This window comes from Aythya fuligula, chromosome 1, assembly GCF_009819795.1.
Source record: "Aythya fuligula isolate bAytFul2 chromosome 1, bAytFul2.pri, whole genome shotgun sequence".
Taxonomy (NCBI): domain Eukaryota; kingdom Metazoa; phylum Chordata; class Aves; order Anseriformes; family Anatidae; genus Aythya; species Aythya fuligula.
In genome coordinates this window covers 126,495,099-126,520,054 of record NC_045559.1, presented here as the reverse complement: position 1 = coordinate 126,520,054, position 24,956 = coordinate 126,495,099, and the positions used below count along the sequence as shown (strand labels likewise).

Here is a 24,956-nt window from a genome sequence, read left to right as displayed (position 1 = left end):
ATCTGCATGCAAACCAGTTATGAAATCTGACAGTCGGATTTCTAGGAACAAACAGGCCAAAGCGTTGTTTTCTCAAGCTGAACTAAGTGTAATCATGCTTTCAATCAAGAAAGTGCCCCAACATAAATATAAGGTATTCTTGTAGAGGGGTGGGAGCTTGGGGGCTTTGAATGAGGGGCTAAAGGCAATGAAGCAGTAACGTATTTAGAATGGGCCATTGTTTGGACTGAAAGATTAATGATGGCAAGAGATGTTACATCATGTTTTCTTGCTGAATTGCTTGAATAAGTCTAATACATTGCACACTCCCCACAAGGAGAGCAGCGACAGTCTTCAAAAGTTAAACTGTAAGCTATTTATTTATTTATTCCCTCTTTTTTTTTTTTCCTCGCCATGAATCAGTATGTTGGACTATTTCATCCTCCTCTTTGTGTATCACTGCTAGTGTGCTTCCAGATGGAGTCAGTTTAAGGTATTTGTAAATTCTCCTGTGAGCAGGGTGAGTGAGTGACACTGATCGGGTAACGCCTAAATAAAAATTCGGAAATTTTCTGAAGTATGAAAAATGTCTTTACTCTTTATATATTACTGCATACTGTCTTTCTGGAGGGGGGAAAAAAAGAATAATATGTATCCATAAGGTGGGCAATAACAAATTTTATGTACAATCTACATTACAGGCAGCTCGTTAAATTTATTCTTGTAAAACAATAAGAAAGCATGCAGGGAATATAGCCTATTTTTTACTATTATTCAGTGCTAACAATGGAGAAGAGAGGGTGGCTTCTAAAGTTGGGTACTTAATGCAAATTCATTCTCTTGCATAAGCTGCAGAGCAATAGAACATAACACTGTCATTAAAACTGACTCATAGCGTTCAACAGAAGGTGTGTTTGAGGCTTTAAAAGTGCTAAGAGAATTACTGTAGTCTAGTAAATACCTTGCAGTGGAAAAAATACTTCAGCTACAATATGTTGCAAAACACTTGTGCAAATTCTTGAGTGTATTTTGCCTTTGTAAAGAGTCTGAGCACGTGAGTTGTTATAAACTATGAAGTGTTTTGAAAAAATGGAGGCAAATAGAGCATGAAATGTGTTTGACATCCGTGTTTGATATTCTAGCTCACGGATGGAGGCTCTTGCACTGCTCGACCATCTTTTAGTTCATTCGTGTGTATGGGGCTGTCTCCTAGACATGACAAAATATCTGTCTAGCAGTAGGTGTTCAGCTCTGTAAGTTGCTGTTTGGAGGGGTTGGTTTGTTTGTTTAGAGATGCAAGTAGATGGGAATAGGAAATAAGCCTCCAGCACTGCAGGAAGCATAGATGTTAAACTTGCATTGAAATTGGGTCAGTATGTGGTCTTAGCCACAAAGTGGTACAACCCAAACAACATCACAGTTGTTTCTTTCTGACTTTGGGCTGAGTAAACATCACAGCCCCCGTTCTACCGTGGGTAACGCAGGAAACGGGAGATTCTCTCCGTGCCTGTCTCGTGTTGGAAGAGCAATGTAAGTTTTAAACATGCCATGTGATTTCCTTCCACTGTCATTTTGCCCATTGTCTTCCTCCGTGGTGGGCAGTGGTTTCTTCGGCTCTGTGCATCAGGTCAGTGCTGTGATGCGCTGTGGTTACTGCCTGGAATGAGATACGTTGATAACACTACCAGTCAGTTTTAGCTTCCTGATGACCAACGCTCAGGCCTGTGTTATAGTCATTACGTGCATGTGGCTTTGTGCAGCCTGCTGCTACCTTTAGGAAAGAGACAGCTGTTGTGTCTTGCTGTGTTGTGTCGGGCTGAGCCTGGGAAGCTCTTCCTAATCCTCTGAAAGGTGTGATTTGCCCTGTGCTATCTCCAGCTGTGATTTACTTAGGTTTCTTTGACTTGCCTTTCCTTTTACAGGAAATAAATAAGAGCAATTTGCTGGGAGTAGGCTTTTGTGTCCAAATCCCCCAAATGACTTCTGCATCTCCCTTAATGCCGTAAGGCTATTTGTACAAGAACTAGGTACGCTAGAAACATGAAAGTCAGTTATGCAAATAATGACTTTGGACGCTGCAAGTCTGCATTTTCTTGTAAGCTAATCATGTAAATCTCATCTCATGATGAACTCGTTGCTCATGCCTGAAGCATCTTCTCCTGAGATTTTAGTTTTCCTCTTTTCTTTCATTCAAGAACTTCCCCATATGCCAGCCATTCCTTGCCTTCTTCTGTGGCTCCCTGGAGTAGTTTCCCTTCCCTTCCTCCCTCACCCACCCTTCTTGCCCTTTGCCACAGACACTATATTCCCTCTTTTTTTTCCCTCCCCCATAATTAAATGTAGAAGGCTCAAAGAGAAGTGCATCAAGGATGCAGATCAGCATTACAAGCTTTTTTTTTTTTTTTTTTTTGTTTCCTTTCCTTTGGTAGGCCTGCCAACATTGTTTACTGTTTAGATGAAGCTCCCTTTTCTCAAGACCTGTTTTTCAGGTCCTCTTTTGGGTCACTTGCATATCCAGACGTGCTTTTGCTATCGTGGAAATCTCCAATGCAAGAAGCCATCAGCATGGCAGAGAGAAGTTCAGTTCGTGCCTGTGAAGCAGTCTGCTTGGGAGAAAGGCCGGGCACCTGCTGCTTCCTGACTGCCTGTAAATATTTTTTCCATTGATGCTTAATCTTCTAACCTGAACGATTCTTCACTTTAGATTATAGTGACTAACTTGTAAATACTAATTCTTTCTTTCTTTATTTTTTTGTCAGGTAGCTTATGACTTTCAGTAGAAGATTCCTGCTCTTATTTTGGAGACATTTTTGCCAGAACAGTATCTATGGTTGTGGCATTCTCACATTGGACTTTGATTTTAAATACTAAACTTCTGGCAAAAATACTTGTTAAGCATGATATATATATTTTGCCAGTATATAGATGATGGTGAGTGGGGGTAGAGAGCAAGTACAAGCTATGTTTGTGTTAAGAAAGCTTGTTTGATGGCTCATGTTTTTAATTATGAGGATAGTTAAAAGAATAAAAAGATACTTAAAGGCTTGGATAACATAATCTATTAAATGGAAATCAATACGCTGAAGTTGAAAGCTGCAGAGAAGCTATTACCTGATTTTATTTTTTAAGGCATTGTGGAGGTTGGCATCAAAAAAGCATTGTTTATTAAAAAAAAAAAATAATAAAAAGTTACCACATCCTGTTTCCAGAGATGAACCCAATTGCCTTCTAGTGTGTTTGAAGTTTTTTCCTGAGTCATCTGGTGAGATTTCATTCACCTCAAGACTTGCATTTTCCCACAGCAGCTCTGTTCATCCAAAGAAGCAGCACAGTGGTAGGGTTTCAAAGATGGCATGCTTATAACTTAGTTTATACAACACCCGGAGGCCTTCAATGTACCAAAAAAAAGGTTTCCTTATCAGAGCTTAACATCTAATTAAAGACAAGATCTAAGAATTCACCCAAGAGTTGAAAGAAACAGGAGAGGAAAGGCAAACGTTTTAATGCAAAGATTTGTAATCAGATTTTCATAATAGAGGTTTTGGAGTCCTTTAAGTTTGAGAAATAAAATAATAACCAGAATCTCGTCTGTGCTAGTGTGGAATTAGAGGCACCAAGTTTAGAAATGGCAAATAATTTTTCCCTGTAGCTTAAATACCCGGGAGGGATGTATGGGGAGTAGTAGTCTGTAAATTTTAGTCGTTTTCTCAAACACTCTTCTTAAAGGAGCAGACATCTCCAAGCTCACTTGCTGGGTCTGCATTCAGTCTTGCTGTGATCCACCTGGGTAAATTGTGCAGGAGAGCAGACAGTCGACCTTTATAATTATGTTACTGGCTCCTCAGTTCCCTTTCGTCTTTACTGAGTGTAGTTTTTCCCCTATTTCCACCTAGGAGAGCTGCCCCACGCACTGTAACCTGCTCGTCCAACTGTGTGTCTTCCAGCCTGGAGTTGATTTGCACCATCTCAATTTAAGGCATGAGGACGGCTCACTTTTATTTTATTTATTTATTTATTTTGAACTAGTTACAATTGCACTAAGGTCTTAATGCAGTGTGAGGCGCTTGGAAAAGCAGTCTCTTGGCTTGGGTTTCACTTAATTGATTTCCTCATCTGTGTGTGTTAAATAGGCTTTTATTGTTTCAACTTGAGTGGCACAAAAAGTCACTTTTCTTTTAGAAGTGTGGTCTGTGTTCAGTGACTCTGGTAATAGATGTCATAATAAAAATTCTCTACTGTTAACCACGTTCAAATCTTTTCAGTATTAATTGTACTGATACCTCTGAAATCTGCAAAGTCAGAGCAAATCTCTTGCAAGTAGCTACTAATTCAGTGTGTTTGAAAGGCAGCATCTGCAAATTCAGGGGGATTTCATACAGGGATGTTTCTGTGGGCTTTGGTTTGTTGTGCTTTTTCCTTTCTGAAGCAACTTGTTTTGAGGTTGAAAAAGCAAACAACCCAAACCAACCAGCAGGCGCTTTACAGTTTGCCCACTGTGCGGCTTAATCACGCCTAAGGACTTCTCTGAAATGGAGGCTGTAGTGAAAAGCCTTTGGGTTGTTTCTTTAAAGGGTTCGTGCTCATGTGCTTACATACTAATGTGACTTTAGTCACGAAATGACCTGTGTGTAGGTGGTAGGACACTCGGGTATTGTATGGCTTCTTTGTGTTCTTCTATGGAAAACTTTTGATGCCATTCTTTGCAAGGTTAATTTTTGTAAAATATGGCTCGATATTATTTAAATGAAATGCCTCTGACTTGCATGGAAAACACATTAAGGAGAAATAATAAATGATTTTACAGTAATTAGAGCATAATCCTGTTCTTAAGCCTGTATAGTACTTTCTTATTAATTAAATATTAAACTTTTGAGGGCTTCCTCCCTCTTTTTTTTTCCCTTCTATATTTTTGGCATATCCTTTAAAAGGAAAAAGTGATCTTTTAGGGTTTTTCTCTTTACTTCAGATAGTGAACCAGTAATCTGTATTTAATGACATGTTTGAAAATTACAAGGAAGTGCAGTCATTGTGGTTATTTTGATCTGCATTAGAATACCCACAGAATTTAGTTTCAGCGTTCATTTGGTATTTATAAGTATTTTACATTCACCTTTATTTTTCTGTTCTCTTCTGAGAAAACTCCATCCCAGCCAAAACCAGCACAGAGAGGAACATCTGATTTTCGGAATGGGAATGGGAGTTATTTTTAGAACAATGAATACAAAACTGGGCTGCCAGAAGGGGGAAGCTGGTAAGATTAAAAGGATTTGAGTCTTGTTTTGTTAGGAGAAAGCCTCTTTAAATCACCAGCGTGCTTTCTGTGTAATATCAGGAAGTTTTGGTGGCACGTCCAGTGAGGAATGCAGCAGGGGGCTTATTTTGGGTGGCCTGCTCTTCCACGTGCGTTGTTTTTGTCTGATGAATGAGTGACTGCTGCCACTGGAGAGCGGAGCCCAGCAGTGTGTGTTTTAACAGCAGCTGCCAGAGAGCAGGGGGACGGGGGAGCAGGCTGGAGGAGCTCAAGAGGCCCATTTCTTCCCCACAATGTGATGCTGAACTCAGTCACGGTCATTTCTTCAGTTGAGCTGCACAGTGCTTCTAACATCTTCCCTTACAGACGCTGCATTGTACTTTTCTTGGGCAGGAGCTCCCTTTGCTCAAGATTGTATCTGAATGTGCTCAACTTTTTATTTTGTTTTGTGGTAACGGAGGAAGATTTTTATGCTCAACACTCTTTCTTCTAAGCACGAACTTCAAACACAAATGTGGGAATAGAGTCACAAAGTGAGTCCTAATATGTAACTCTTTGAAAAGGGTAGCTTTTTTGGTAATTATTACAGATGAAAAAGCTGTGCCAGTAATATTACTTTATAGCCTGGGGATTTAAAGTCTATGGCAGATCGTCAAAGATAATATGGAGTTGAATGGTAAGCAACATGACAAATGAGTGTAGGATATTAGTGGAGACTGGTGCTCTGAGAGGAGAGAAGGAAAGACTGAAATGAAACAACCAACTTCTAATGAGAACAGTACAAACACTGTGCTAGACTTAAAATAAAATTCTTCCACAGGAACATATTTCGTCATATTTCCTTATGAGATGAGATCTTTTAGTAAATAAACAAATAATTTTATTGTCCCCCTTTGCCTAACTGTTGGACACTTCCATATGAAGTGAATGAGTAAGTGTCAGGCTCCTTGGGCCAGATGAAACTGCAGAGGCTTCGGATTTAAGGGCTTGCTGGTGAGTGGTATCTCCTGAACACCGGCTGTTTTATTCAGAGCTGCTGCAGGTATGGTGAAGAGTGCCTGGCATGCGTAAGGACAAGCATAAAGTGCGTAAGAATCTGTCACACCCACAATAGGCATATTTGTTGAGGCTCTTGTGAGAAGGGAAGAAGACTAAAATGGAAGCAAAATTGTCTTTCCTGTCCTTCTGTTATGACTCATGGGAGCTGCTTTTGTGCTCAATACTCTTATAATCTGCTTATTTGTCACTGTGGTCTTAGAAGCATCCTGCTCAGCTCCCACTCTTCTTGAGTTGGCCACAGCTGTTAGAGCAGCTCATAAATCCTGCGTTCTAACTCTCACAAGTGAGTTCAGTTCATACATTCAGATAAGCTGAATTTGGTTTTGAACAAAAACCCAAAAGTACAAGAAAGAGCACTCAGAACACAATAAAACAATCATATTTGATGTCCTGGTCTCCAACCTAATGTTTCTTTTAGGGATTTATCCAGAGGTATGTCTAATAGTTTGGAGCTGGTTCAACACTTTTCCTAGCGTAGTGTTTGCTTTGGGATGATAGCTATGTTCAGGTTCTTTTTATTTTTTGATTATTTTTTTTTCACCAGTCTCCTGCCATGGAGGTGAAGTGTTTGCTTTTTCAGCCAGTGATAGGAAGATGACATCCCTTGATGTGTAACACATCCAGATGAGTTGGCAGTTTTCTCTGTATCAACAGCTGTTTAAAAACATCACCACCAACAACAGTGAAGTCAAGTTCTAATGATGATGTTAGCAATGTTCATAAAAGCTTGCTGGAGCTGAACTTTACAAACCTCTGAGCTGGTGTAAGCAACTTCGGTATTTTGCTTTTACGTAATTTGTTCAGCTTGACTGTTGTCTTAATTTTGTATTTATTTTTGCTAGCTGTGCTTAAATTTTTTACAAGCAGAGGAGGCTAGATTGAAGCTTAGAGGATTAAAAATGGCAAACTTGTTTAATTATGGGATCTTGTTGCTTTTAATCTTCTCTTCAGCTTTTAATTTTTTTATTTTTAAACTTTCACATTGTATTTTTTTTCCATGTTATGAAATGGCTCTTCCTCCTGTACCTTGTCCTATTAGAAGGTCTATTGTATCTTCATGAAATGGAGAAACAAGTGGTAACCTTTTTCTTCCAAAGGGAGGAGTTAGACCAGCAACACTCCACTAATAGTATGGCCGTATTGCTTACTCTCTCCATTCTTGAAATCAGAATATTACTACCAGCTTCCTACTTAAAAATGCTGAATTTATTCTTGGTAATCTGTAACAGATGTCATAGTACTCCTGGCACATTCTTGTGGATCAATACATTCAGAAAAATCCTGAGAAATAAAACTACACCTCTAATGGGGAGGAGAAGGAACAGCTGGTGTTAGTAGTGATACATCATGACTAATAGAGCCAGGTAAAGCTTCCTTTTGTGTGCACCCTGTCTGACAGAAGGCATGCCAGGGTCTGCATGAATGCGTGACCATCAGAGACGGATACTTACATGCTGTAAGTTGTTTTACAAGGATTTGACCCCCCTGTTTTGCTAGTGAACAGAGGAAATTGTTTCTAGAAACGTTTGCCCTCTAGAAAGTCTCAGCTCTGTCTTCTGAGTTTAATTAAAAATATTGTTTACTTTTTTGTTTTAGGAAAGCAAGAAAGGTGTTTGCATACCGGCAAGAAGCTTGTTTGAAAGCTTGTTCAAAATCTATTGGGGAAGAGCTAGTTTTTTTTTCTTCTTTTTTTTTTTAGTTGCTTTAATTTAAATCTGCATTATGTAAAACCAGCTGGTGCTTATTTATTTCAAGGTGTTTCGGTTTGCTGACTTGGCTGTAGGTGTTGTAGAGCACTGTGATAGCACTGAGACCATCTCAGAGACCTTCTTGTTTAGCTCAGGAGTCACCTCAGGAAGGGGTGCAAGGAGATGAGCTCTGCTTCTCCGCTGCTGGAGAGAGGAGGAACAGCCTCACGTCTCCGGCTGCGAGGCTTGTGATGGAGCCAGCAGGAGACTTCCTAAAACAGACCTGTGCGCTGCTCCGTGCGAAGAATGAAGCTGTGGTTGCTATTAATAAGGTTTTCCTTGCTATTTCCAGTGTTCAGCTGCTTGAAAGAATCCAGTCTGTTTTCACTAAGCCGCAGAATGAAGTGACTCCTGCTATGGAAAAAAAAATTTGAAATTACTGTTTTGGTTAAAATTTAATTTCTATTTTTTATTTTTGAGAGAGTAACTGTAATAAGAAGACTCCTGGCAAGGTTCATGGAGTTTGGGTTCGTGTATTACCAGATTTCCTGTAAGAATAATGATTTTTTAAGTCTTAACAAGGCCAGCACCTTTCAGAAAGCAGACTGATCCCAGAAAGTTCAATGGGTGCTGTCATGGAGCAAGTATTTTTAGCAGCAGGCAGAGGCTGAAATATTCATAATGATTATTTTTGGTCTTTCGGGAGCTTTTTGTGGCAAAGATCTCAACCAAGTGTGTATCTCCTGTCATGAGGTAGCTGGGGTTGTTCCTCTGAGAGAAAATGAGGGGAGCGTTACGGGCGGCTCTTCTCTGGCCTAGTTGTAGGACAAAGCCGAGCTTCGTGTGTGCAATACACAAATAAGGCCTGCTTTCCATGCCTCTCAGTTACACTAAATAACACTTGAGCAGTGGAGTAGGAAGGGATGAGGTGGGCCCAGCCAGCCTGGATTCACCACTGTCGTGGGAGGGATGAGTTTGAGCTAGTGCCTGGCTTGAGCTGCGTCACCAAGTCGGGGCACGAAGTACCGGGCTGTGGATCCTTGCTGCTGCTGTGGGCCGTTTCACTTCTCTTCATGACCAGTCCTGCTCGCTTCAGGATGAGCTTTCCACAAAGTGCTTTCAGCAGGGGAATACATGGTGGTGAGACTGGGAGTAGTGCAGAAGAGGCAGGCCGCTCAAGTGGCCTTTTCTTCTGGGAGTTCCCCAGTATGGGCAGTTATATCAGCGGTCTGTCACGGTGCTGCTCGGGTAGAATCTGAGAAACCAGTTTGTGTGCTTCCTTGGGACGGTCAGAGTGCATCACGGCTGGTGGGTGGACATGGAGACGTGCCTGTCAGACTCCTGCCTTTCAGGAAGCGTAGGCATGCTGCCCTAGATAACATGCATCCAGGAGCAACGGTGTAAGGAGCCAGCTGCCTTCCTGCCGCTCCAAATTCCCCCTGAAAGAAAAGGGAAGAGGATGTGGTGGCAGGAGAGGGAGGCACGCAGCACTGTGTTGCAGGGTGAAAGGATAGCTGCTTGCAAATCTAGCCTTTATTCCCAGTAAAAATACCAAAAAGATCCATACTGAAGACACTTGCAGAAATCTTTATTTATATAAGCGTGGATCACTAGTTAGAGGCTTATGCAGTTTAAAGTAATTTCTGAGAATTTCAGAAATGATGAATGTGGGGAGAGGAACCTGCATTGAAAAAGAAGAGGGTATTTTATAAACCAGGCAAGCTTAGAAAAAAAAAATGATTGATTAAAACAGTAAATCAAACACTGAAATAATCCATTAGGGACTGGGTAACTTACAACCAACCAGCCATCCCTTTTGATTGAGATGTCACTGCTTTCTTTCCCAAGTTTGTTTCCAAAATACTGGCTTGGTTAGCTCTGGAGTTGCTTTTGAAATACTAACAGCAACAACAAAATACCTCCCTTTGTCTTGTTCGGGCTAGCATCATTGATTTCTTTCCACTATTGCGTTGTCCTTTTTTATTATACTTGACTGGGTCAACACAAGGCTTTTGGCCAGCACCCACAGCTTACCGTAAAATAACAATGAGACTTCCTCTTCGTCTAAGCCAAACCCAGTGTCATTAGCCCGTGCTTGCTCATTACACATAAGTTAATTAGGTAAATTCACCTCTATCCTGCCATCTTGTTCCTTATGAGTACTCCTGTTCTCAGATCACTGAAGTGTAAAAATCTGCTATTGCCATTTCACAGTGTAACTATTAGCTTTTTTCCCCTATTTTAGGCCATGGGATATATGCCGTAAGATTAGGGGCAAAAAAGCAGTTTGAATTGGCAAAAACAAACCTAGATGTTTCATTTGTTAAACTTCTATTTGTTAAACTTCTACAGGAGGTACGATTGAACTCTAAAACGAAGAGACAGAAAATACTTTGTTGATTTCCCTGTATATAGTTGCTTGATCTAACCTATGGCTCCTTCCATGTTTGAAAAACACCAGGGGAGGGTGGGAAATCTGTGAAAAAGTTATTTACTTCTTATTACACCTCCATTAAATGAATTGATAGAGGAATTAATTTTCTAGAACTGATTGCTAGTCAGTCTAACAAACAGTTTCCTTGAATTTTTTAAGCAATCATAGGAAATAATAGCAGGATGCTTCCTGTTGTTTAGTGTCCTTTGTGCCTTATCCTTTTTGCTATTACAGAGGACAAATAATAAAGTGATAAAAACCAACTTGTTTTTGTAACTATCTGTCAATGTAAAATGAAGTGAGAACATAGGTAATTAAAGGAGTATTTTTTGTTCACTGAGGTAGTTCCTATCAACACCTTGGCTTGCTTCTGTCTTACATAAAATTTCTTCCTACAAGTTATTATTTTAATAGTCACAGTGCAGGATTACAAAGCTAGCTGTTCTCAGACAGCAATGTGTATCATGGATCAAATGTGTAAGTTCTATTGGCTGTGAAAAGTGGAAGTAAATTGTCTGCTACCATTAATGTTGGACAATATTGTTTTGATATATATAAATCACTGCTATATTTACTGAAATAAAACAAGTTACTTAGTATACTATTTCCTCTTTTTTCCCCCTCCAGGAAGATACTGACTGTCTAGAAAATAGGAAAGCACGTAAGAAGTCCAGTTGATCAAGGTGGATTTTTTTTCCCAAGAGTCTTTTCACAATTGCCTTTTGCAAGACATTTGGACGCTCCCCATTGTGCCATGTTTTGTGGCTCTTACTGTAAGAAGAATTTGTCTTGATGAAGATTCCTAACATTGGTAATGTGATGAATAAATTTGAGATCCTTGGGGTTGTAGGTGAAGGTAAGTAGTATCTTTATAAAAATTCTAATTTGTTTTTTATTGAGAAATTATTTAGTCCTTTTAATTATAAGAAATTTTCATTTGCAAAATACTGCTTTTATGCAAATGTTAAGAAACATCCGCTTATTCTGTAGAGCTACTAATTTCCATCTCAGATTGAAGGAAATGTTTGGAAGATGAAAAAAAAAAAAGAAGGGGCGGAGGAATGGGACAGTTTTGTTTAAGCTTTTTGTATTAATCTCTTAAATGATACAGGATAGATGTAAATTATCCAACTTCTTAGTATATTTAAAAATCATTTTAGTGTTTTAAAACCCAATTACTTTGTAACCTTTTTAATTTTCAGTGCACAAAAATTTGGTAAGGTGCAAGTTTAGGATGGTACTGGGAACACTATTATCTCTGCAGCCTGGAGATGACTGAAGATCTGTATTTTCCTGCTTATTTCTGATTTGAGATGATTTTCTGATTTGATTCCTATTTTCTTTGTTTCAGGAGCCTATGGCGTTGTACTTAAATGCAGACACAAGGTAAGTAAATTGCTTTAAGTCAGAGATAAATGTTGGTGTTTGGGTGAAACAATGACTTCTCATGAGAACTGAGGTGTTGCTATGCATCAGATGTGTTGCAATTGGGCAGGACTTTTGCAATCAGTTATTCAGATTTTTAATTGCAGTACTGTCGGAGGAAACAGCTATATAGAGTACCAAAACCCATTTTTTTTTTAGCATTTAATATTTGCCTGAAATCTGTGAAGTGTCAGTAATGTTTCACTCATCTCAACTAAGAAAGTTTTCTTAAAAATAAAATCGGAGTGCAGTTTACTCTGTCTCAATTTGAATATTGAATTAATTTTCCAATACTGCTATATGAGCATGCACTCCTCTTGGGGAGGAGGGGGATCTACAAGTCATTTCCACAGCTGTTGCTGGACAATTAAAATGCAGTAAGAAAGCAGTTTACTTCTATGCTCGTTGAATTTAATCTGGAAGAAAATGAAATGGGTTTTGTTTGTTTGTTTTTTAAAGGAGGGGGTAGGGTAGAACCTTTTTCAGAGAAAAGGGAATTCTGGCAAATTATCAATGCTATCAGAAGTGTTGTATAAGTTGGATATATCTGTACCTTCTACTCATCAGCAAGGAACTAGTTTGCTGTCTTTGGAACTGCCGTGTAGTCATAATAAAATACCTTTTACTTCCCTAAAGCAAAACATTCCTGAATCATAGAATGATTCATTTGTAACGACCCAAGAATACATAAAAGGATTTTTTTTATGTATTCGTACCTTGTTCTAGAAAACGTTAACGCTGCAGAGGACCTACATTCCTGCAGTGGCTTTTATCACACAAACAAGTTCTTTTGCACAGGAAATGTAGTTATATTTGGAGTGGCTTACATTGTTGTACTGAGAATACAGAGCTGGGGCCTTGCTATGCAATAAGGTTTACCTACCCTTTTAGAACAATTTTTAGAAAGTAAGTGTAGGGTTTTTTTGTTTGTTTGTTTTTTAACTTCTGAGATTTTTAGAATAGTACATGGTAAGATAATCATCTCTTACCTTCAGTAAAACCAAGGTAGAGCTTTGTGGTTACATTCTTACCTAGTGTATATTAACAGTGGCTATAAAAATTAAAAAAATACCTGATTAAAATGATTGATAAACATTGTTCTGACTTGGATATGGATACCTTACAGTATGCCAGATGACCAGAGAAGAATGGTTTTCTGTTAGCAGTGGGAGGTGCTTCTTCATACAGCCAGTGAAAAAATGCTGAATTTCATTGAAGGATCTAATTTTTTGGGTAGTTACTGCAGCATTTTTTCTGCAACTTCAAACTTAATTGAAACAACATTAATACTCTAAAACAGACTGTTAGCTATTAACATTTCTAGCAAGTGTGTTTGCTAAGACAAAGGATTTCCAATATTTTAAGCTCACTGAATTATGATTTTTACTTAATTAAGTCAAGCCCCTCCCCCAGTCTCTAAAAGCAGACGAGTCTAGGGGCTATCTGTTTTAGTGAAAAAGAATATCAGAAAATTAAACTTGGATACTTGGATATGTCTCTCTTTCCCCTGGACTTCCTCTGGCTGATGCTCGTCTTTACTTTTTCCTATTATACATTTGCAAATATTGAGAGGGACTTGTCCTGAGCTATTTTGCAAGGTACAGCACAAATACATAATGCCTGCTGCATTATGAAAAATTGCTCGCATATAAAAGAAGAAAACCGTATTGCAGGGTGATATATGTAATTGTTCTCCTTGATCAAGAACTGTTTTTGTATACAAGTAGGAAAGTTATATTAAAAAGTACGTAAGCATTCACTTTTGTGCAGCCTTAACATAATTACCTGCAAATGCAAGGGTATGTTTTGTTTTATTTTTACTGTTTCACTGCTGATCGGCTTTGCTTAAAAATAATGTTCTTTTTTAAGTGGTTCTTCCCCGTGATATGTCTGCAGGTAGCACCATTAATTTTGAGTGCCTTTTCAGTGCCACGTAAGAAACCCACACTGGAACGTCATCTAGTTTTTGTGCTTTCTGGATCTCTCTTTTTTTTTTTTTTTTTTTTTAAGCTGTATTGTGTATATGAGGCCATCCTTGGTCATGTTCCCTCAGCATATACTGCTTTTCTTTTTGTACAAAGCTAACAATTACGTTTAAGAATTTGAATGCAGAAGTACTTATATTCATCTTTACAAACAGTGGTAATATTCAAGCAGCAGATTTTCAACGACTTTAAGTCAACTCATTTCCATTGTGTTGGTGAGAGGGTAAAATTTGCATGAAATGAGGAGCTGGTCCTTAATTGCATCAATTTTGCAACATAATACAGTAGTGCTTCAATAAATATGTAGCTTTTTGTACCCGTACATTTCAGTGGCATTAATAAATGGATATAAGTTGGAGGGAATGGACTAAGGAACAAATACCTTGTCATTATTATATGACTTTTTTTCTTTGATAAGGGAACATTATCAGGAAAGCTAGAGTAGCTCATCTAGAATGACTGTGTTTACATTATTATATAGCATATTTTTATTACAAATTCTTTATTGCTACTTGTGCATAGCGGTTATTTATCTATTTTTTTCCTGACATGAAGCTAATACAAATAATGCTAATGCTATGATAAAGCAGATCTGATGTTCTGAGAAGCTTTTTTATGAGAAGACATTTCATAAAGAAATATACAGGAATATATTTGAAAACATGAAATATATTTTATTTTCATGAAAAAATAGTAAAATACTATGTCTTGGCTAATTTACGGTATATCATCTGTCTTTTCTGAAAACAAAAACAATTTGAACAGTTTAGCAGTGTCAGAGGTCATGGCTAAGAAAAAGAGTCTTTGTTCATGTTTAAGATCGGTCAGTATTTGTCTTTTACATAAAACCACCATCCCCTTTTCACTTTACAGTGCAAAATTGCAGCTTCATGCAGGGTTGTCCTTAATAATACCCTGCCCACCCCAATAATCCTTATTAGGGACTTAAGCACAAAGCATTAGGAGAAATCTGATATCAGTATATGGAGCTAATAGAACAACGCTCTGGCTTAAAATCAATAAAATGATGGGACAGTGCTGTAGGAAAGCTATAGGGTACCCAAAGATGAACACACTAAGAAATGATGCTGAGGGGGGAGGAAAGTTAGCTTAGATGTAGTTGTGAAAGGGGAATGTATAAATACACCAGGAGATAATAAACTGTGTATGTAGGAGAGAAAGTTGAAAACTGTAGCTGTAAGTAGCAGGAGTTTGTAGAAATGGGGTTAATACATCCTTGGACCACTGAGAAAAGTGGATGGATATGGTGTCCAGGTAGACAAGGTCATAACGTTGTTCTTCATTAGTGAGACAATTTGCCATGGGGTCAGGTTGGAGAGGAAGAAGGATTTGAACTTCTGGGGGTCAATTCAGAGACATTAATATGGCATGTCTAGCTTGAAAGTATTGATTCTGACTTCTTCTTTAGTTCTCATTTGCAGAACATGCGTAAGTGTTTTATCTAAGCAGTGTTTTATCAACGTTCACTTGAATTTTCATCCAGATGCAGTTCTGCAAGAAACATGGACGTTTTGTCTTCAGAGCACGACTTCATTATTGTTTCTTAAGATGCAGTCTATTCTTTATTTACTAGACAAGCACAAAACACCTAGATCCCTAAAACTGATCCCTCTAAGGCAGGAGAAAAACACTGAAAATATGCCTAGGGGAATTTGCCTCCCCCAAACCAATGCGCTCTGGGGACAAGGCAGGAGGGTGTGCAAGAAGGGATGTGGTAACACGAATTCTCTAAAAGCCTGCTAGAATTTTATTGAGTCTCCCAGCCTTGTTCATTCCCTTGCTATGTGCTGTGTGTTTACAGAGTCTTTGGAGCCTGAGGGGGTGCAGTTTAATGATTTAGAAAAGTAATGCCAGCTCTTCTTGCATGTACAACATCTCCTGCCTGATAAGATGTTTTTCTGGTCTTTCATTTTAGAAGCGTATCTGGTTTTGGTTGTTCTTTATTGTATTTGAGATATTTTTATACCTTCTTCTTTAAGGTAAACATCACTGAATTCGCTTATTAAAAACAAGTGAAAATAAACTTTAGTTTATAGAATCACTTGGCTACTTCAGTGCCTCAAAGAATAATGACGAATAACCTTTTCAGTAGGTTTAATACATAAAGGCATTTTCATCTTTACCTGATATTTAATTTTGTCCTGTTTGAGCCCTCACTAATACTGTCGTTGTCTTCAGACAAATTTTGTATGTGTCTCAGAATATCTGAAAAATATTTATATTGCTTTTTAAGAAACCTGCAGCCTAGTCATTCAAAAATATAATGGATATGTTTATGGGACATAATCACTAAATCTCACTTGAGTAACTCAGCTCTTCCCATGTCTTCTAGCATTACTGAACAGCAGGGTCACAGGTTCCTTGGCCTTCCCTTTGCTTTACCTATTAAAACCCTTTACTTTGCCATCTGCATTTACAGTTTTTCAGCTGGTCTGAGCTTTGGCTTTTGAAACACAACCCAGACGCGCTGCAGGAAAGTTTCTTTGTGCCTCCAGGTAGCTCATCTCTGCTTCCATGTTGTGTGCACTACTTCTTTGTGTTGGAGCTCTGCCAGGAATTCCCTGTACACCAGTGCTGGCCAACTCGAGACAATTTTCCCAGTGTTTTGCATGTTGGAGTGGGCTTTTCCTGTGCTTTGAGGAAGTCTCCCTTGAAGAACAGCCAGCTCTCCTAGACTCCTTTACTGTTTAAGGCTGTCTCTAAGCAGATCCTTGAATAAGAGTAAATATTTTTGGTCTTGAATCTTGAATAAGGATAAAACCTTTTGAAGGTCCAAGGTTGTAATTATGCTGTTTTTCTTGTTCAGTTCTTCCAGCATCTTGAATTCCCCTATATCATGGCATTTGACATCAGGGATGCTGTTCCCTTGTAACCCCAGTGAGAAAGGCACTCATGCTCTGTATAGTATCATTTAAAATGATATATATTAAGCCTAACCATGTAAAGAAAGTGAGAATAATAGAGACAATCTTACATCCCATGAGATACTGGAACCTGGAGTTGTGCAGTGTCAAAGGGGCCTCTGATCGGTCTGTAGCACGCTGTGCAGACTGCCTGGAGAAGGGGTTATGCCATTGTCATAATTTGAGCTACCACAGGACTTTCTTACAAGAAAACAACTCCATTAATAATTTCTGCTGTCAAACAGAATGGCTGTTTGTGTGAGAGCTTCTTGCTGTGCTTCTAGATAAAGGCAAGGGCATGCAAGTGTCATAATCACAAGTACAGAGTCAGAGCTGCCCGCAGGCACCTTCTGTACGAGGAGCTGGCTGAGTTTATCCTGTGGCCAAGGGATTTATGCAGAACACCACAGACCTGGAGGCCAAGCTGTACCTGCAGCATAGCTCAGCACAGGCCTTCAGGTCTCTGTTTTGCATAAATCTTGTTAGCTGTGACATGGATCACTAACTCCTTGATGTACTGCGGTCTTCTGGTCAGGATGACTGCACGTTGTCACTGCCTCTGAGGCCATGTACCTCAGAAACTTTCATGTTTCTGTTGGTTCACTGATGGGTTACCAAGAAACTGCTTTCTGCATCTTCCCAAAATCTCCTTATAGGCATCCTGTATTGCCCTTTCAGCAGATACGGAGTGCTCAAAGTCCCCTGTTAAAACTGGAATTTCTTGTAAGGCTTCTATTTAAAAATATTTTACCTATTTTGCTTTCTTGAACAAGTGTTTTGAAACAGATGTCCACCCTAATGCCACTTCTGCTGTTCAGTCCTCTAACCCTCAGGCAAAAACTTTTGGCTTTCTTCCACATTTCAAAGCAAATGTCCTTGCCTTCAAGCCTCTCCTTTGCAAGAATCTCCCTGCTTTCTTAGCTCATCTTCCTGAAATATTCTGTGCATCTGTTCATGGCACCAGTCATGCAGCCTATCCCACCACATGATGTGTAACCCTAAGGAGTGATCTCACTGAGGTAACAGTTCTAGGATAACAGTGCACAGTTGCAGAAATCAGGGTTGACTCCCTGTTCCTCCTGTTTCCCTTGACACTTGCATTTGTGTATAGGTATCTGAAGTTTGGTCTGGTCATGTTGCTTTCCCAGAGGGAAAGAGTGTCATGCTCGTAGGAAATTTGGAGTGCATCTGATATTTATCATAGACATCAAATTCTGAATTTGACTGGTAGGTGTTAGAATCCCTTCTCAGACTCATGTGTCTGCTGATGTTATTGATGTTCTTACTGTTCTCACTGCCGACCCTTCTTCTTGTGTTGACAAGTTTCCCTTTAGTGACAGAATTAAAAAGTAAGTGTTCATAGAAGTTGTGTTTATCTGCAGTGTGTTGACACTACTGAAACTCTTGCTTTGGATGTGGCTTGCAAGGCTCCTGGAGCTCTCCAGCATGTGCTAAGCCAAGTACTTGGGCTGAATAATAGTCTTCGTTAGGGTTTATTGTCAACATTATTTTTTTGGTATTATCTTCTACACAACTCTTTGTCTTTTAATTTGGTTTACTGTTTTGACAGTATTTCCTGTTTGGATTATTGAGAAATTAAATAATGAGTTAAAAAAAAAATCTACGTTCTCCAAATGAACGCAAATTAATGATGGCTGCATTTCCTTTTTTCCCCTTAATGTTATAATCCTCAATGTGAGGGAGGTATTAGGAGGTTTCAGCTACTCAGCTAGAGAAGAAACTAGGATTGTCTGGTATTTGAGCCCCAGAAGATGAGCTGTGCTGATTCAAAAGCTTCTGGTTGTTGGTGTTCCTATTTTACTATACTTCTCTAATACTGTGATAATTTTAAAGGACTGTGCCCTTATTCAGAAATTGTATCTAGACAGCAAAAGATGCTTGAGTTCACACTACTCCAATGCTTAGCTATGGAAAAGTTGCTTAATCAAGAACAAAAAGCAGTATATAGAGTTGTGGGAAGTAGGTCTTGTCAGGTGAACCAGATTTCTTCATTCAAATCATGTAGAGTTGAAGGAAGCTATGTATGTATGTGACAGTTCACTTATGAGTGAGAACTGCACAAGATTTTAATAAAATTTTCTGTATAATTCTAGGTTTTTAAGGCTGTGTGGATATAAGAACTGGCTGATTGACAGTTGCTTTAAGGTCTCTTAGTAGGGAGCTAAGGAGAGGTATTTTTTTTGTCTGTTCTTGATAGAGAAGGATTGTAGGTACCATATGGCTATTCAACGTTTTAATGAATAATCTGAAGGTAGATGTGAAATTACTGCTATTAAAAGTTATCGAAAACACACTGAAGTGGTAAGCAATAAAAGATAACCTTGAAAAGCATTTAGCATTGTGTGGCAAGTGACTCCATGCAAAGCATGCTTTAAATATTTTTTTCTTATACAATTGACTTTCAAGATTAGGACTTCTCAGTGAAATCTGAATTATGTCAGGAGCATTTTGAAGCAATCAGTCGTACTGTTTCAGGCTAAAGCTGAAAGCTGATTAATACACAAACTTTTATTGTTTATTACCCTGATATACCTAAGAATAATCATTTTGAGTTGGATGAGTTTAGTTCAGCTCAGCATCGTAAAAAGTGGCTTTGTTAGAGGTAAACAACAGATATTGAAGGGAAGGATGTAACAACAGGACAAGCATGTTGTGATAATCCCTATGGTATTCACAGCCTCTAATTGCTACGGTGCTACTGGGAAGTAATTATCATCAGAATATTCTAGCACAGATTATGCCAGCAGTGGTGTTGATTTTTTTTTTTTTTTTTTTTATAACTGTATCTCATATTTAAAGCAACCCGTCCTTTGTCATCTACTTGTCCATGTGTAGTGTTTGAAGTGTTAACTGGTATTTCTGTATACTGTATAAAGTATTTTGTCCTTATACAATTTTTTTTTAAATGCCATCAATTTAGAGTTGGCTATCCTTCACCTAAAAACGGGTAAAAAGTACACTGCCAAATCCTACTGATTTATACGTCAGATGGCAACAGTAATGGTGAAAACGTGATACCTTGTTGCTGCCTCTGCTTCATCCTCAAAAATTTTGCTGATCTTTGATTTTAGTTACAAGTAAAATCAAAGGCAGCATTGCTGACTTTTCCCTACTGATCAAGTGTGGTTTGGCTGTGTGGCAAGGTGATTGTTTTTATCACGGTCAAGGGCAAACCTCTGTACAGTGCACCGTTTTCTTCCAGTAATGGTAGCGTGCATATGGAGGATTATTGCACTTAATGTTGTTCCTTAGGCTAAAGCACAACTCCCTGATGCTTTTTGTGCTGAAACTTGTGTGAAATCCATACGGTGAAATTACGCCAAGCTTTTGAAGTAAATGGTGTATGCCAGTAGTAAATGTTTGTAACAGAGTTGAGGTCTGTTGTTTTGAGTTTTATGCAAAGAAAATACAGCTATTAGGCAAGCTGTAGTGCTGCAGATCTTATCACTCTGATAACCACTTGCTTCAACTTCACCATTAGGCAATGAATAACCTCCTGAATTCCTTACAGAGCTCCGTTTTGAAATACTAGGTCTATAGTATTTCTTTTGGAAACTTTCCGTGGCATTTGAGTGCAGCAGTGAGAGGCGAATTTGGTAAGTGGTAATTCACTTCAGGAACCATTTTTCTGTACCTGTAGATAAATGGCATGTCATAAACTCTTTTAGCTTTGCAGGGTAGATGCTAATATGGTGTTGAAAGTTTCTAAAGCTTTCATTTTTTCATTGATGCGTTGTCTATACCTGAACCCGAGCTTTTTCCATAGTCCTTCTCAGTTCCCTATGGCAGGGCAAAACAATCAAATTAGCATCATATTGTAAATTTTAAATGCTGATATCAGTGAAAACCTGTTTTGTTTTTGTTTTTTTTAATTGCATGGAAGATTCATGTATGTACTGTTACTGCTTCAAACATCAGACAGTTGTCAAGAATGGAGGATAAAATTCAAATTGCTGAGATACCTGGTTTGAAAGGACAGCTGGCTACTTGTCAGGCATGGAAATAAACACCCTAGTGGCACTAGTGGAAGACAGGTGCCTTAGTGCTGACATTTGTCAGTCTGTCTGTAGTCATTTCAATGGGATGGTGCTGCGATCATGTCTGCAGTTGTTTGTTTTTTTTTTCCCTCTTTAAGTCTTTTATGACAGGGTACCAGGCAGCTGTGAGAAAGGGCCCTTGTATGATACTCCATCCCGTTGCCTCCACCTTGGTGCTTGTCATGTTAATGAATGCTGCTCAGATGTTCGGCAGTAGGCAGTATTCAAAAATGGCATTCCCTCTTTTTTTCCTCCCCAAAGCCTATTTTAGAAATGGGAGGTGTGGGAGAAAGATGAGAGCTTTCGGAGAAGAGAAAGCTAATTCGGTGTAGGAGGAGATATTAAGATTCTTGTTTTCAGGAGGGTTGAATTCAAAGCAGCGCAGTGTGAGGGTGGTGTTCGCAGTGCCACAGATCGGGATGGCTTAAGTGGGACATTGGGTAATGGCATTCCTGCAGTGCAAAGCTGAGTGCGGGGAGACCTGATGCTGCACAAGATTTTCCAAACAAGAAGAGGGAGCAGGAGTAAATACATAATCTAACACCTTGTCCTTCAGTTACCCGCGTTGTTGCGGTATGAGTGGCATATAAGCCGAAGTTAAAAATAGCAGCAGCAGTACACCTTGCCTTGGCAAGGATATGTGAAGTGTGTTGCTGGTGGCTCTTGACTTAAGTCAAAGATAAGTGATTTGTTACATGGAGAGGGAGAAGAGATCAGTATTTTTAGTCACACTTCCAGCTTCTTTGTCACATTAACCGTTGTAGATTAACCTGACATCTGTGATGCTTTTTCTTTTATTTCTTAGAGGAATGGCGTGTCTTTCTGATGGACTTGTGCATAATGGGCTGCATGAATTCCTGCTATGGGTACTGTTTTTTAAATGAAGGATTGCTGCTTATTATTGCAGATAACACTTTTCCTTGGAAGATTGCCAGTAAATAGACAAGCTCCTTAGTAGTAGCTTCCATCTGCAAATGGGTTGCATATCATCACACCTGGATTAATACAGGAAACATATTCAGACCTGCAGCAGTGTGTTGTGTGGCTGCCCCTAATGGTTTTAATTGCGAACAGCTCGTAGTTCTGTATCTCATTCTAATGCACTGTCAGTGAAAATTTAAGTGTATGTCATAAACATACAAAGCAAAACTGTCCATGTAAATTTTTCATTTTTTTGCGAGAAAGAATATACTACACTAGAAAAAATAAAGTTATGAACCTGACTGCAGTATTTCTTAAAAGCTGTATAAGAAGAAATGAGGATTTAAGACCTGATGTAGGGACTTGGATCATTAGGAAACTGGTGATGCAGGCTAGGTAATTCATAGATAATGAAAATTGATGTATAGGAGAAGCAGCAACATATGGCTAATTACAGAACTACATCTGTAGTAGTATGAAGTTGCTTGAATATTGGATTATAGTTTAGTCTTGTCATCAAATTGCAAAGTACTGTGTAGCATACTTGATGCAAAAAAGCTGAATTTTTAAATTTTAGGTTAGTTGTCTAGTTGTCTTTTGAAGGGTTCTTATGGACTTCTTAAACTTCTGTAGGACATGCGAGCAGCTCTAAGAAAGCTAGGTTAATCACTGATCTCTGGACACTGTATTTAAATAAAGGCCAATAAAAGCACAATTCAGTTTTTGAGAAGTTCAGTATTAAATGTACTATGGTAAAGGTGGATGGATCTGGATCATCTGGCTGGTTTTCAAAATTATTTGTAGAAACCAAGTTGACCTAAAATATTACCACACAAGATAAGTATCTTGGATGTACCAATTACATTATTTCCTTAATTGTTTTGTGAATTTAAAGCTTTTTTTTTTTTTTTTTTGGACTAGGAGTTCTGGAAAAGGAACACTTGACAGTGAAGGTAAAACATTGACAGAAATAGCAGAAGCTTGCCCAGTATTTCACTTTATTTAGAAACTATAGGCTTTTCTAGGTACAATTATTTTTCATCAGAAAGGATTGCAGTACGTTTTTAAATAGTAAATTGTCCTTCTGAATGTCCTGGTTAAAGTTATTTTACATAATTACATAGTTTTGTGTAACTTCTAATTGGTGGGATGCCCTTTTAAAAATATAGGAAACTCTTTTTCTTTTTTGACTAGAAATCGTTGGTTGTGTTTTTGACTAGAAGTACTCCTTTTAAGGTATAGCAGTGTTTATTTCTCACTCAAAAATGGGATAACAATAAACGGGGAAGAAGGGATAGTATTTTTGGTTTATAACATTACAACTGTTTCAAATGTTTGTGTTGGTAAAAATACCTGCAAAAGAAGTTAGTAATTGCACTTACCCTGTATGGTGTTAGATCTCAGCTAAAAGCCTAAGGGATTAGACAAGCCTGGCATCAGAGTATGATGATGAAAGCATTTTGGATACAGCGGCTGGCCAGTCTGAGCTCTAGAGCAGAGGTGATACTGTTGAGACTGCAGAGTGCTCAGTGCTTCTGTCTGGAAGGACTTAGCAGGTTTCCTTCAGCTCACAGCAGATGTTACAGGTTTGTACAGAACTGCAAGCATTCTTTATGCTACTTGTCTGTACAGATAGCAGAAAGTAATATATGTGTTTTATAAGACTACAACTCTCTGGAACACATAGTTTTGATTTGCTATATTTAGGTGCACCTTGGCAATAAAGCTCAATTCATCTGCTCCTTACTTTTGATAAAGAAATCCAATTTTATGTTAGCATTCCTTATTCTAAAGGGTATATATTTAAGCTTCTTTTAGTTTAATTGGAGGGGGGGGGACACAACATATGACAACTTTAGATTTACAAAGTCTCTGTATTTTTATTATATTATCCCTGGATTGTTTTTAGCTTGTGTTGCTAGGTGAGACCAATCTTCACATAAGTTCATTTGAAATCCTACCGCCCTACAACATAATGCCTTAACTTTGCCCTTTATAAAAAATCAGCTACTTTTTGGAATCCAGGTTTCAAGATGTACAGCAAAGTGAGGGATTGTTTTTGAGTAGCTCAGGTAACTTGTTACTGGAAGGAGATACCAATGCTGCTCTTTGTTTTAAAGTTGTTTATACCTTAACTGATAAAGCATCTTCCATTTTGTCCTCAATGCGAATACTAATTTGTGTAGAGTACTGCAGCATGCAGATACTAGTGTAACAAAGCTAAGTGCGTATTTGACAGAAGGGGAAGGTGAACACCTGCAGAATCTATAAGGGGAATAATTATTCCCACTGCCACTCGTTCTTTCATGGATCTCATCCCCTCATACCCCCATTATACAGGTGCAGAGGTGTGTTCCCAAGGGATTTAGGAATCTCCGGTGTGAAGTATTGAGGGCAAAGTTTGCTAGCAGTCAAGTCACGGCTGCATCTCTGGAGTTCTCTTGATGGTGATGACAAACTAGTTCTTACATCTTTTGCACATGCTGTACTTGGATGTTTGTCCTCCTTATGGACTGGTCCTTAGCCTCACTCTTAAGTATTTCGGCTTCCATAAATATTAAGTCAGTTTCCTGTTTTTTCTTGTTTGAAATACGTGTCTGTAACATTTCCCTTTCAGGCCAAGGGGAAAAGGGCAAGTTTATGCTGTAAGCTGCAACCTAGTTGCCATCCTCCTGTTGTTGCCTGCAGGGTCTGCTTGCAATCAGCTGTGCTGCAGCCTTCTGGGCTTGGCATAATGCTTTCCTCAATTTTACGGTTGGAGCACCATCCTGGGAACAGTTTTCCTCAGCAATAAAAAAATGAGTTTTGTGCAATTTCTTCTGCATGCTGCTCTTTGCACATGTTCGTGCTCTCGCAGTGCCACCCCCAACATCCTATTTATACCTATTCTGATCTGCTGCATGTCTGCAGCAGAAACAAGGTGCATGAACGTTTGTTCTCTGAAAAGTTTTGTGTCCTGTTTCCAGTTCTCAGCATAGCCTTGTGTTGCCTTATTGAACAACCGAGTATCAGTTGATCATAAAATGCTTTGAGAGAGAAAGCTTAGTGTTGGTGCTGTCTTATCTAGTATTTTTTTTAATTTTTAAACTTTTTTTGATTGCAAGGTTTTCAGGTATCACAGGAGTAGGTGTCATAATTGTAATCACGTGCAGAGATGTAGAAAGATGAATTTATATAGGATCAAGAAAGGACTTGGTTGGCTGGTTGTACACCTACCTCCTTTTCTGACAGT

General features: G+C 38.7%; 1 protein-coding gene across 4 annotated transcripts in view; it reads left to right on the top strand.

Moving 5' to 3' along the window:
• The window catches only part of CDKL5 (cyclin dependent kinase like 5), a 126,896-nt gene that overhangs the window by 33,019 nt on the left and 68,921 nt on the right, over nt 1-24,956 (top strand). For all 4 annotated transcript variants that reach the window (XM_032181524.1, XM_032181514.1, XM_032181534.1 and 1 more), the window contains exons 2-3: nt 11,039-11,267; nt 11,763-11,797. In XM_032181524.1, coding sequence (XP_032037415.1) covers nt 11,204-11,267; nt 11,763-11,797 — 99 coding nt within the window. In that variant the 5' untranslated portion in view covers nt 11,039-11,203. The remainder of the gene's footprint in view (nt 1-11,038; nt 11,268-11,762; nt 11,798-24,956) is intronic.